The sequence below is a fragment of the Dunckerocampus dactyliophorus genome, chromosome 17, assembly GCF_027744805.1.
Source record: "Dunckerocampus dactyliophorus isolate RoL2022-P2 chromosome 17, RoL_Ddac_1.1, whole genome shotgun sequence".
Lineage (NCBI taxonomy): Eukaryota > Metazoa > Chordata > Actinopteri > Syngnathiformes > Syngnathidae > Dunckerocampus > Dunckerocampus dactyliophorus.
In genome coordinates, this window is record NC_072835.1 from 17,651,041 (window position 1) to 17,664,408 (window position 13,368).

Sequence of the window (13,368 nt, forward strand, 5' to 3'; positions counted from 1 at the left end):
ACCGGAGTACACAAAGAAAACCCACACATGCACAGGGAGAATATGCAAACTCCACACAGAGATGCCCAAGCAGAGATTCAAACCCAGGTCTTCCCGATTTCCTGACTGTGTGGCCAACATGCCATTGTACAACTTGCGTAAGCAAACCTCTGAGAAATACGTACGACCATGTCTGCGGTTTTATTTTTTTTTACATTTTCGCTACCCCGCTCACCATAAGCGGGGTTTTGACAACCCATCACGTCCATCACGGTTAGGCAAAGCTTTCGCTAAAGTACGTATGTGCTGCGTGTCGACTGGTATGGTGAGATTGCTGCTGCCGCACGCACGCAGGTTTTCTAAGTCTATTAACTCCTTAACTTTGCATAGAAGCATGCCCATAAATGTTGCTCAGATTGAAGTTACTCGACCGGTGTAAAGTATTAACTACATGAGGGTGTAAATTCAGCAATGTTGCAATTTTGCCACTTTGGCGCTTAAAGGGCTTTATATAATATATAAAAAACAGATACCGATATTGACCGGTTACATTTTTACGCCAATGTCGAGCAGATATCGGCCGGCCGGACATTCCTACTAATAACTAAACCAAAGTTTTGCCTTTAAATATATAACGTTTTTAGCCTTCACACAAAAGTAAGAAATACATAAAAACTTCAATGTGGCTGCACCTTTTGATTTCCAGTATGCGGCCCTCGGTGGAAAAACTCACAGTGAACCCTGAAGATGCTCTGAGCTGATGTCTACAAAGAAAATGTTTTGTGTTCTGACTTTTGAGAATATTCGTGCAACAGCAGAGCCGTATTTTTCCCCCCAAAATGTTTGATTTAATGATTTAATCTACAGCCTTGGGGTTCCACTGTATTTCACAGACAAGACAAAATTGTGGGCCGTGTATTGAGCCTTGTGGAACACATCATCAGAATATTCACAGCAAATGTCACGTGATTCTAATCTATGTAGTGTTATTTGCACCAACACCACAGCAGTGATGCAGCAAGCAAAGAAAACAAAAACAAGCCAGTGTTAGAGTTGACAAGCTTTATTTAGCCTTCCTACCGAAACACTTTGATTTATGTACTGTACATCTTCAAAAATGTCTCCCCCCCATATATACAAACATATTTACATTTTGTTTACAGGCACAAAAACGGCCCGGTTGGCATATTGGGATGCAACACAGTGAGCCTACCGTAGACGATTACCATTGAAGAGTTCTTTATTTTCTGAGGACAAATCTCAGCACCCTGAATACACAGAAACACCACAACACTGCACCCATAATTGACATTCAAAGTATGAACATCAGCTTCCCAGCAGTGCTTTTACACATTCATTTTACTCCTTATAGTTCCGCCAGATTCCAAGTATGGGATCCCCTTGTGTTATACAGCTGACAGCAAATGTCAGACAACCACACAGTTAGTTTGGGCCAACGACATGCAAGGAAGAGACAAGGAAGAAAAGTAATGGCGCTAAGGAGGAGGGTTAAAAAGTGTTAAGTGTTCAAACCAAGCAAGGGAAGTGAGCTGCCAGCACTCACCCAGAGCCAGGCAGAAGAGCAGGAAGGACTCATGGGCATGAAGCCCCCAAGCCTGGTCCTTCAGCAAGGGGGGCAAGAGCCTCACCTCCGCCTCGCCAGCCTCCATGTAGGAGGAGGAGGATGAGGTCAAAGTAGAGGAGGAAGAGGGGAAGGCAGAAGGGGAGCTACTTCCAGAGAAGGACAGTGAAGGTGACGAGGAGGCTGCGAGAGAGGTGGTGGTGGGGGAGAGCAAAAAAATAAATACAAAAATTGAGGAACATTCTGCACAATACAGGTGGATGCTCTATAACCTGGTGCAATAAATACAAGGTGATACATAAATTGTTAAGAACAATGACTGACTTTAAATAATAATTATCTGATAATGTTGTTTCAGATTATTTCCAGGGTTGCAGACAAAGCGAATGATTGATGGCGGCGTAGCCAAAATAAGTCAAATTAAGGATTTTCCTCTCAAGACAACAGTAGTTTGATTTGTTGCAACATGTTCCCATTCATGTTCCTCGCCTCCACTTTATTGGCGACAAGTAGGGCTTACGACACGCTGAGCTAACCCTTCCCTGAGAAATGCTAAGGGCCCAGGATGCAAAAAACCCCCACAACAAAACAATACTTAGTCAGCCTATACAAACAAAAACCAAGTCCACTTTGGAAAACATCCACGTAACTTACCAATTTGGTAAACAATGTTTCCAATGTGGAATTTAGGAATTAGCTTTTCTTGCTGGACTTTTCTAAGAGGGTGCAGCAGCTTCCATGAACACACAAAGCTTTAAAGAGTGGGCTGTCCGATGCCAAGATGCAGCAAGAGCGTGATGTGTTGCTTTGGGCTAGCAGTAAGGTTCATCCGCATCTGCAAACTGTATGGGCTGGGAGGCGCAGTCTACGTCAAAGGGTTTTTCCTGGCTTGAGCTTTCATCTCCGAAACTGTTGGAAGGTATCCGACCGTTGCCGCACTCCGGTTCTGTCTCGTAGCCGGTGTCACGTAAGGCCCGTAGATTCTGGCTGCCGTTCTGTGTGGGCTGCTCGGACATGTTAATTTTGTCTGTGGCAGACGCCTCCATGAGGCCTGCCTCACAAGCGCGGTACTCGGGCTGATTGGCGGTCTTGTGTGTGCCCAGCAGGGCTGCCCGTAGGCGCAGGCAGGGCGCTGGGAGATATTGCATGTAGCAGTTGTATGCCATGGCGGCCAGGAAGAGGAGAAAAAAGAGGAGGAAGAGGAAGAGGAGCGCTGTGCTGTTGCTGTGCTGCAAGTATTCCGCCTCAGGGTCCCCGTTGTCAGGGCGGGGCACACTGCCACTTGGGGGGAGATGCTGCTTTGGTAGTACTTTGGTAGGGGGTGGGGTTAGTGATGAGTGGGGCGGGGATGTGAGCAGCACTGGAGCTGTAAAATTGGGAGGGGCAAGGGCCGGATTTAGTGGTCTGTCTGCGTCAACGTTACCTTCGCCGCCGCGCGCGCTGGACGTCTCCCGACTCTGGAGGGTTGTCGTTGCTGCCGCATGGCCGCCCACACGCGGGGATCTTGGTGGGAGATCCAGAGTCAAGATGTAGGCCGCCAGGAGGCGAGTGAAGTTCTTCCCAACAGCGGCGGCAAACTCCACCGACCAGCACTCGTAGTGGCCTTGGTCCTCTGGAGCCACGCTGTAAATGAGGAGGCCGCTCTCATGGATGAAGTGGAAGCGAGAGGCCTCGGTGAGAAGCGAGCCGTTTGATTTCCACAGCACGTGCGCCGCGTTGGAGCGCATCAGGCATGGCAGCTCAGCGGAGCTCCCTGGCTTCACTGTCACAAGTTGGTAGTCTTTCAGAGACTTACCTGGCGCTACGTGGTGAAAGGAAAAGCGGCATTACTTAAAAGGAGACCAATTTTAAATATTTTGATTATTATTATTGATTATTACAAAACAAAAGGTGCAACATTTCAAAGTTAACAAGTTACAAACCAAAAAAGGTAAAAAACAAAAACAAAAACAGGTACCGTACTTGTCTCGGTTGGCCTTGATGGTCATGATTTGTCGTGCTGCTGGTGGACTATAGAGCTGCTCTGCATAGCTTACAAATGACGTGGTTCTGTTGAGATTTACGTCCTTCTTGTAAAATCCAACGACATTCCGAACTTGTAATTTTTGTTTTGACTAGCTAGCGCTACCACGCTTACGGTATACTATTTATATCCATTCTCGTCTTCAGTCATGGTAAACTACGGAGATTGTGTGACAATCCTCTTGCCGGCAGGCCAGGCTCTCGCGTTGTTTAAGAGACGCACTGTCAACCCTTTTCTCGCGATACCCGGTACTTGTCTCTACATCCGATTAATCAAGAATTTATGGCTGATTCATATCGATCGACGCAGCCGCATCTCCATCGGTCTACCTCTCAAAACCCAATAAATAAATAAGTAATAAGTAAGGTGTTATATTTAACGGAAGACTGAATGAACGGCGCCTCTACTGGTTTCAGCCAAGTAATGCGCTCCATTTTGCCTCAATTCCTCAATGATAACCATGTACTTCACCTTTAGGACACTTGTCTGCATCACCATTAAGACTCTGAATTAGCCTCCTAAAGAAAAAATGACATAAGATAATACATTACAAATTGACAGTGCAAGCTTTAATGACAATGTAAAAGCTGTAGTAGTCACCTGATCTGCTGACTGTGTGTATCAAGGATATTGACGCAGTGAGCAGTGTGAGGGTCCCATGCGCAGTAGGGGTCTCGGAGCAGTATACAGTCATCACAGGATTGGTACCTGCCACAGAAAGATGTGGGTGACTGCACCACTCCTGAGTCACAACCGGCGTAAATGGATCGTGTCTGTGGGAGCACATTCGAAAGCCAAAGAAAGAGTGCATTAAACACACAAACCTTCTGTTTTGGTCAAAGCTCTTTATGCAAATGTTAGAGAGACTGACCTCAGACGACAGCAGTAAGGTTTTGATGGGTTCCGAGTTCTGAAGGAGCTGGATCTCTTCCACAATGTGGACTTCTTCACCGAGAACCACCGCCTTGTGCAGGACTCCCTTGTCTAAAGAGAAGGACAGTGTAGTTATTCTGTCAAGGCCACCTGCTGTTTGAATTAAACAGTGTTTTGAATTACATTGCATCTGTGAAAAAAAAACCTAATTAAAAATTGAGGAAAGATACAATTGTTGGGCCATGTTGGGATCTCAAGTAGTGTTACAAAGTTTTTACCATTTGTATTATAGTATATCCTCTCAAGGGATAATACTAGAAATGAAACATGGTACAGTATATTTATAGCAGTATAGATGTACTACCCACTATTCATGTCTAAATATCTCAATTGTCAGTGAGTTCGTAATTGTGTCTGGTAGCATCATGATCTGGGCTTGCATGAGTGCAGCTGACACTGGGGAGCCGCGGTTCATTGAGCGAAATATAAATTTCAAAATCTACTGGGACATTCTGAAGCAGAGCGCTGAGCTTTCCAAGTTGTACCCTGAAGTTATATCCAAGTTTACATTTTATAGAATTGTCTCGTAAAACAAAAATGGTTGCTGAAATATTAGGGGTGTACTCACTTTTGTGAGGTAAGTTCTCTGACTGTTTCATACCTGTTCCAGTGAAGATGACATCATAGATGTTCCCATCAAGTGCGCGGACCCGCTCAACGACAACCTGAGTGTAATTGACGTCTTTAGTAATGAGGCGAGGCCTGTTGCCGACGGGCAGGACGGGATCCTCCAGCAGGGGGTGGTCCTTCACAAACTGCAGGGTCTTGTCTGGGAGGTGCAGGGAGCTGTTGATGTTCTGCTTCCGCATGTGGCTATTGATACACTGGCACAGCAGGAAGAGAGGGAGATTTTAACATCGGAAGATTATTTTAAAATCCTAGTGGGTGGCTGAACTCACTGCTCCAGGACGTGGTGATGGAGTAATGCCATTGTAGCGGACCCACTTGGTGTGGGACTGCTCCACTGTGGCTTTCTGCATGTACTTGCCCTTGGAGAAGACCTCCTCCACAGTGGTCAAGTTGTAAGCACACACCGCCGACAATCCCACATTACCCCTAGAAGAGAATACGATTCAATTGCAGAAGACATACAAAATGATAATGTCTCACTTGTGAGTGTCCTATGACTGACCACTGGGAAGTGAAGACTCCATAGATGACCGTGTCCCTCAAGTTGGCATCCTTCAGGATGAAGACGTCGTGCACCACGTTGAAAACAAAGTTAAGTTCCGGCATGGAGCACACCAGTTTGGCTTTGAGAAAAGATGTCCACTTTTTCTGCAGCGTCCTCTGTCCTCCAAGGTCACCCTGTTGAAGAGGGATGGATTTGATGAGATGAGCTTGAATACCACACAATGGAGCAAGGGTGTCCAAACTTGTTTGACTGAGGGCCAAAGTAATTCAGAAATATGAAAGGATGTAGGGGGGCACTGACGAGATATTCTTGACGTTTTGTTTACTTTACTACATCCTTAAAACCAATGCAGTGTACAGTCATGAAATAATGAGTACACTCCAAGGCGTAAGTCTTCTACTCCCAAACTGCTGCACACAAGAGAGTGAAAATTTGCAAAACATGCACACAAATTTGCAAATTTCTGGACTGACTAACAAGTCTATAAAATGTGAGCAAGATTGGTTGAAAAACATGGCTGCCATCAAGTAAAACGTCTTTTCAGGGGCAAGAGTGGGACAAAGGTAATTCACCATTTGTCTCATGATTATACAGTAATGCCTCCTTTATCGCGGTTCATTGGTTACAGACCCGCGATAAGTGAATTTATGCGAAGTAATTAATAAATGAATAATAAATGGAATATTTTGTAATTATGGCATAGAAAAGCTGATTACGATCTTCTAAATACGGTTTTGAACATTATTAAAGCGCTGTAGACATGAAATAATCACCTTTACACTATTATTACACTATCATTACCCAATATTGTAGTTATAATCAGAGAAAATAAAACATATTAGACATAAATAAGATAAAAGACTCACATGTTAGCGGTGGATTTTTCTGGGCAGAGTACTTCCTGCTATTGTCTCATTTTTGTATTGTAATGGCTCCTGCTCGCGTGTATCACCGCAAATGTGTCCCGAGGGGACCTTGTTGGCGGGCAGACAGATGTGTGGAGGACAGGAAGTGATGCCGGACGTTCAAAGTTGAATTTTAGCTTGTCGTGGGTTATGACCCCAACAGTAGCCCATGTTATTATTAGGATTATTATGTTGTTATTATTGTGCCTGCAATAAATGCCTATTCCGACAATCACGTTTGGTGCTTGTCTCACAAAAAAATTACTGACACCTAGTGGCCAATGCGGAACACTGCATTCACAATTAGAATGCTCTGCCTTGTATTTGTATTTTAGTTTGTTAAGTTAGTTCATTTGGCGACTTTTAGGTTTGAAAATGCTTAATTTAGGTCAAGAATAAGTACAATTTGCTTAAATATTCTTTGAGGGCTCTGTGCTCAAACGACTAGACATACAGTATGTCTGGTAGCATGGTAGTCTTCCAAAGCATTTTGAGCACAACCCATAGGAGGCGCCACAAATGTAATTTACGGTCATGTGAATTTTTTTTGTCTCTTCACATAACTTTCGGAAAAGATATACTAAACAGTTAAATATCGTTAGAGTAAAAACAGCCTACACCTCATCTTTGTGTTACAGGTGACAAAGCAAATAGTTTGTAATTGGTGTCGTGTCAGGCTTTGTTTAATTTCTTCATTTTAATTTGGACACCCCTGCTTTAGAATACTGTAAATAAGGCAAATGAGAGGCTTACCTTACAAACGCGCGCCACTCTTGGAATGAGCAGATTGCCAAAAAACTCATACTCCACGGACACCTCGGTGAAGAAGTAGTAGATTTTATCATCCTCACCATCCATGCTGTCGCCTTCCCTTATCACATCAGCAAAAACAAAACTTGGCTCTGCAAAAGAAGCGGTATTTTTGTAAGAACAGCACTGTGGATGAAAAGATCTGCTAAAATGAAGACACTCGTAACTCACCATTGAGCCATGACGTGGAATACTCTGTTCTCAGTAGAGACTGTGATGGAGAGTATCTAGAAATAATAGGCTCACTACCCAAGAAGTTATATGCAGTCCCCGAGTACAGCTCTCCATCTGGCGAAAAGATAAGATCATACAGTTACTGTCTCAATATTAATGGCGGATGATTATGTGTTATTAGCAGTTCTTTGCAAAATGAGATAAAAGTGGCCTTCACTCACCAACCATGACGGTGGTGAAGCTCTGCGAGGGGTCGTAAGAGCACTTTCCCCTGCCGTCTTCAGCTCGACCCTCCAACGAAAAGTCAGCCAAAGTCTGCAAAAAGAGATGCAAGCTAAAATGGCGTCTTTGTGTCACCATTTTTCACAGTTGGGGATTGATTGGCAAGCTTAACTCACCAAATAATCACACTGAGGTTGAAAGGCGTATGTCCCGCAGATGTAGAGTCGCTCGTTATCGACTACCTGCAGCACTCGGATGTAGTTAAGACAGTCGGTCTGGACAGCAGCAGATGACAGAAAATATAACACACCTTTCCGTACCAGAAGAAACCAGAATGATTTCTCTCACCTCTTTTGATTTCCCTTTGAGGGTGCACATGGCTATGGGGGTGTCGCCAACCTGCCACAGAGCCTTTAAATGTTGACAGAGAAATCTGGATTAAAACACATTATCCTCCACTTTGACATAGTAATCGATTTGTTTAATACCTTATTGTTTCGGACGGTCACATTCTTCTTGCTAAGTTCAAAGATGGCTTCCCTGGCGCCCACATAGAGCGCGTCCGTTTCCTCGCTCAGCAGCAGCGTTGAATAGTTGAAGATGCCTGGCTCGGAAAACTCCATCAGCTCTAAATCTAAGCACAGTGTCAGCATTGACAATTAACAGCATGTTATCTACCTTGCGAGGTGCCATTTAAGTTTATTTGATGAAATTATGAAATTATGTCCTACTTCCTTTGATGTTTTCCATCCATGTGTTTTACAAATGAGATCAGAAAAAAATATGGTGGAACGTAAACCTCTTCTGAAGTCATACAATTCCAAATTCAACCATAATCTGCCTCTAAAGTTGCACAAAACTCTTATTTCACCTATTTTTCCTGATAGCATCACAGAAAGATAGCAAATTTGTGATGATAAACACCCCGTCGTCCCTCGCCCCTTTGCGGTTCAAACATCGCTCCCTCATTCTATTACGGTTTTTCAAAAATGTATTCGTGGTTGACTATGGCCTATTAGTCAAAAAAATACTCAAAGACAAGTGATATGTAGTCTACACTGGTTATTAGGCGTCAGTATGTAATAATGTTACACTGATGAAAAAAAACGTATTTAGAAGGTCATAACAGGTTTTCTCTAACTATGAAAATATTCAATTTATTAATATTGAATCCTACATCGTGGAAATTCACTTATCACTGTGTGGTCTGGAACTAATTAACCGTGATAAACGAGCTGACTCTTCAACACAACCAAGAACCAACGTTGGAAAGGCGTCGGGCTTCAGCAACATCAGCAACATAGTCCAGCTTTGTATTGGCCCATGTTCACAAAGCAGTCCCGTGTGAAGTGCCGTTGACAGATGAGCATATGATTCTCTTGCTGGCCGGGAATCAGCAACTCCAACCACTTCTGCCTGACGCTTGCCTCTTTAGGCACAAAGACCACTTTGGATCCAATTATCGGGACAAACTCACTGTTAACATACCTCAAATAACAGTAACTCTTATAAAACATAAAATAATAGAGCGTTTGCCGTCCAAGGGGGAAACTTGTGACAAAAACACCCCGATTATCTTTGTGTGTGTACCCCGCCTTCATGTTGACACCAGTTTGACTCTGGAACTGATTATTTGTAACTACATAATGATTTTTTCATTAGCTTGTCAGAAATCAGGTCAATTTATCTGAAGACATTCAGTATCAGACAATCTACAAACGTGTGTCAAAATAGCTTTCTCTGACCAATATATTTTAAAAACAGCTCTGTCTCTGCCCGATATATCACAAGAAAAAAAAAACTGTCTGTCAAGATCAAATACGTGTTTTCTCTGCTGGTGCCAGGCCGTCGTTGCCGCCGACATTAGGTTCCGACAAGATAAACAGTCATTTCCATGGACTTGTACATGGAACCATGAATTAAAACCTTCACCCAAGGAGGAGAGGACGGCTGGGGAGGGCAACTATGCTTACTATGCAACTGCTTCACACTAACTCGTTGCCATCAATTGTGACTCTTGGAGTCATTGTGGTTGATGGCTACGGGACTTTGCTTGGTCATGAAAACATGACAAGTCACACGCATCTGCACAATCACACAGTCTGGAGAACTTATTTTGACCTCTTGCAGCGGCATCTGTCTGTAAAATCTCATAAAACTGCAAGCAGGAGGATAAAATCAAGAGACGGGAAGGAGAGCTTGTGACTTAGTTTACGAGCATCTCCTTTGTAGCAACTAAGGATGGCCTAATCATTGCTTAGTGGATAAATTTATTATTAAATGTCCCAAATAGTTCAACAAATTTTAGGTATGGCCCCACAATAGTGTACTGGAAGTGTGTTGTCAAAAATGTTGCCTTGATGCTGGAATTTAGACGCTTTAAAAGTGCTTTTAGTGAGCCCTACAGGGAACTTGTTGCTTTGTGTGTCTGCAGCTTTAATGCTATTGAGCTGTTTGTCCACACTTGTGTGGTTGTGCTCTTTTTCCACCTTTTACGTGTACAGTACACTGTAACTCTGCACTTGCCCAACATAATAGATGCCATATATCACATATAACAACATAAGGTTAAGGAGTGGGACAGGAGGACAGAAACATCAGCAACACTAGCATAACATTACAGTCACATTTTAACAGCAACATCATGAGAGTTTAGCCTATTTGCTGAAGAGAAACACAATTATCAAACTTACAGCTCTCATGTCTGCAGCTGATGGACAGATTGTTGGCTGAGCTCCAGGCTTTATTTTAGGATGTATAGCCAAGCCTGCCAGTTTACAAAGCTCTCCCATGTGAAGCGATAGCTCATCTAGCTAGGGGCGGGTCAGAGGTGGTCCATGGAGGTTGGTTTCCATTTATGACGTGAAAACCCGCAACTTCAAACTGTTCTTTTCTCTCGAAAGTAGAACAAAGAAGTGAGAGACATTTTTTCTCACATTTTGGTGGTCACTGACAGGCTCTCGGAACACCTAACATCATTAAAAAGTCAATTTTGCAGAATAGAAGACCTTAAAGAATTCTGTCGATTGTGTGGATGGAGTGCAGTACTTTGATGCAACCAGCAGGGGCACTGTTTATTCAGTCTAAAAAGGAGCAACGTAACACCGAGCATGGGAACTTGAACTAGATGCATGCAGACCTGCTTCCGGCAGTTTATCGTCGGGCCAGGTGAGACTTGGATGGGCTGGGCATAAAAAACGGTAACTGTGAAATAAAACAGCCTCAGTGACTGACTGAACTGAAAGGGAGATTGCATGGGGGCAAGAAAAAGAACGTTGCTTTGTCAAAAGGGTGAAGTGCATTGGTTCTCAGAAAGGGTTGAAGCACAGGAGCTATTTATGTGAAGGCCAGAATGCAAAGCAGATCTCTCACTTGAGCAGCAGCTGAGGAGGCTTGAGAGGGGACAGGTGCTACTAGTAAAAAAATAAAGACTTTAAATCTATACTTTGTTTCCTGACTCTCCTCACTCACTCCTCAAAACTCATAAAAATGAGAATAACTTCTCATGTAGTCAGATCAAATGACTCATTTCAATGTAGGTCAACAAGGGGATTTCTAAAGAGGAAAGTACATTTCTCAGAATGGAATCTAGATATTGTTATTTTTTTCATTCCCAGAAAGGGAACTTGATCAAGACCACTTAAGAGCGTAGACCTTTACCTTTAAATAAAAATTCCAGGTATTCCAGAAAATTTAACTGTATAAATGACATAGTTCTTTTGAAAACCGTTGTCTGTTGTTAATACAATTTAAATTTAAGTTTTTGTATCTAATTTCAACAGTTCAATTGTGGTCTGTGTGTTCCAGTACATTCCTATATTCCAGGGGTGACCAAACTTTATCCACCGAGGACCACATACTGAAAAATGAAAGGATGCAAAGGCTGCTTTGATATATTGCAAAGCAACACATGTACCTGTAGATATGCTAAGAGCTTGCATATATTTCAAGAAAAAACACTGCATCTCATCCTTGTCATAAAAGGTGAAAAAGCATATTAGTATGAACTTTGGTATTTTCTCTTTTTTCCACCATTTTTGCTGTTTTTATTTCCCAAATATTCACACTTTCTTCTTATCTCGTCATATTATGACATTATTCAAATAATATTTAGACTTTATTCCCATAATATTATATTTATTTTCCCCAACCTACTTTTCCAAAAATTACAACTTTATTTTGTTTTGTTTCTTGTCAACTCTATGCTACGAAAATGACATTTTTTTCATCATAACAGTACAAGTTTATTCTTGTAATTGCAACTTCTTTTCGTCATTAGAATTACTTTCAGATAGAAATAAATAGAATGTCTCAAAATAATCCACCAAGTCAAAACCCATTTATGTTCAAGCTATAAATGATAACCACCAAATGGCACAATAAAATTATTGTTGGGATAATCAGCAAAACCCCCCAAAACTGCAGTCATACAGGAGTGTACAAGTGATGGCAAAATCAAATGCTCAGCAAATGCAAATGCTCAGTGTGAGTGCAGCACTTTGAAAATCTTCATTGTAGACTCACCTTGGTGTCTCCATGAGATTCGAGGCACAGAATGGGGTCCGTGGGTGGACACCTCCAAAAGCAGTCCCAGGAACACCCCCAGCACGCCAAACCCCATATTGGACTCTGGCAGCTTGGGAACTGTGAAGTTTCCTCTGCAAAACACAGCGGCAGGAGTGAGGCAAACGCTGGTGCAGTCAAGTAAGACTTTTGCAATGTGTATTGAGAAGAAGAACCGTCTCATAGGCTGGTCTTATCACGCAGCGGTGAGCAAAAACGGGAAGAGTCATCAAATCCACTTCCCCTCACACTGAAATGCGCATGACTGATGTGGCTTGATGTTGCATGTCACATGTATTTAAATACATTCTGATCAATCTTCTAGACAGAAACTGAACATGTGTTATAATAAATACGTAATAGTGTGGAATTATGACAATAACCACTTGACATAATGATTCATCTGTGTTACAAAATAACCAAACACCTCAGGCTTCCTGAGAAAATCCCCCCTTTTGTAAAGAAACATGTGCTTCTGCACTGTTAAGTTGGGGGAAGTATCATTTTACCAAAGAATATGCGAGCAACAATGACAATAGTGTTTACGGGAGCCGTCAAATCCAATTTTCCATTTGATATTTTGCAGAGCTTTATGTGACCTTCCTGCCTCTTAATGGCTCTCTCATGGTTCCCTCCAGGAAGGATCTGATAAGCAGCGCATAAAGATGCTTTGTCCTATTTGGATGAGACATTGAACATGTCCAAACACACCTTGACAGGTCATATGTTGAGTTATAAATTTTGAGCTATAAATTTGGAACCCACTGGACGGAATATGGAATATTTAAGTTGTAACTTTGTGGTCAAGTTGGTAAATTACAGTTTTATCAACATTTTGTGATAAATAAAAGCTGTGACACATGCATGTAAATGTAATTGATGCTGTGGGAGAGGGGAATAATGTGGGAGAGACAAAAAAAAAAAAAAAAAAAAGTAAAAATGAAAAAGCAAAAACAAATATGTTTAGAACTAAAACTGAACTTTCCCTCTTCGGTTGCTTCTTTTTGTCGTTTTTTAAAATGTCACAAACAAGACTGGTCCG

The 13,368-nt window shown here is 42.4% G+C and overlaps 1 protein-coding gene across 7 annotated transcripts in view; it reads right to left on the reverse strand.

The window, feature by feature from the left end:
• Positions 1–295: 295 nt before the first annotated feature.
• sema4d (sema domain, immunoglobulin domain (Ig), transmembrane domain (TM) and short cytoplasmic domain, (semaphorin) 4D) overlaps positions 296–13,368 on the reverse strand; it is a 41,035-nt gene continuing 27,962 nt past the window's right edge. For 5 of the 7 annotated variants that reach the window (XM_054756959.1, XM_054756960.1, XM_054756965.1 and 2 more), the window contains 14 exons: positions 12,288–12,421; positions 8,252–8,397; positions 8,112–8,174; positions 7,940–8,038; positions 7,763–7,856; positions 7,539–7,655; positions 7,311–7,459; positions 5,650–5,825; positions 5,417–5,573; positions 5,119–5,341; positions 4,456–4,568; positions 4,185–4,357; positions 4,056–4,102; positions 296–3,362 (listed from right to left, as the gene is read on the reverse strand). In XM_054756959.1, the coding sequence (XP_054612934.1) occupies positions 2,374–3,362; positions 4,056–4,102; positions 4,185–4,357; positions 4,456–4,568; positions 5,119–5,341; positions 5,417–5,573; positions 5,650–5,825; positions 7,311–7,459; positions 7,539–7,655; positions 7,763–7,856; positions 7,940–8,038; positions 8,112–8,174; positions 8,252–8,397; positions 12,288–12,421 (2,680 nt within the window). In that variant the 3' untranslated portion in view covers positions 296–2,373. The remainder of the gene's footprint in view (positions 3,363–4,055; positions 4,103–4,184; positions 4,358–4,455; positions 4,569–5,118; positions 5,342–5,416; positions 5,574–5,649; positions 5,826–7,310; positions 7,460–7,538; positions 7,656–7,762; positions 7,857–7,939; positions 8,039–8,111; positions 8,175–8,251; positions 8,398–12,287; positions 12,422–13,368) is intronic. The other 2 variants (XM_054756961.1, XM_054756962.1) reach the window with 1 other exon arrangement.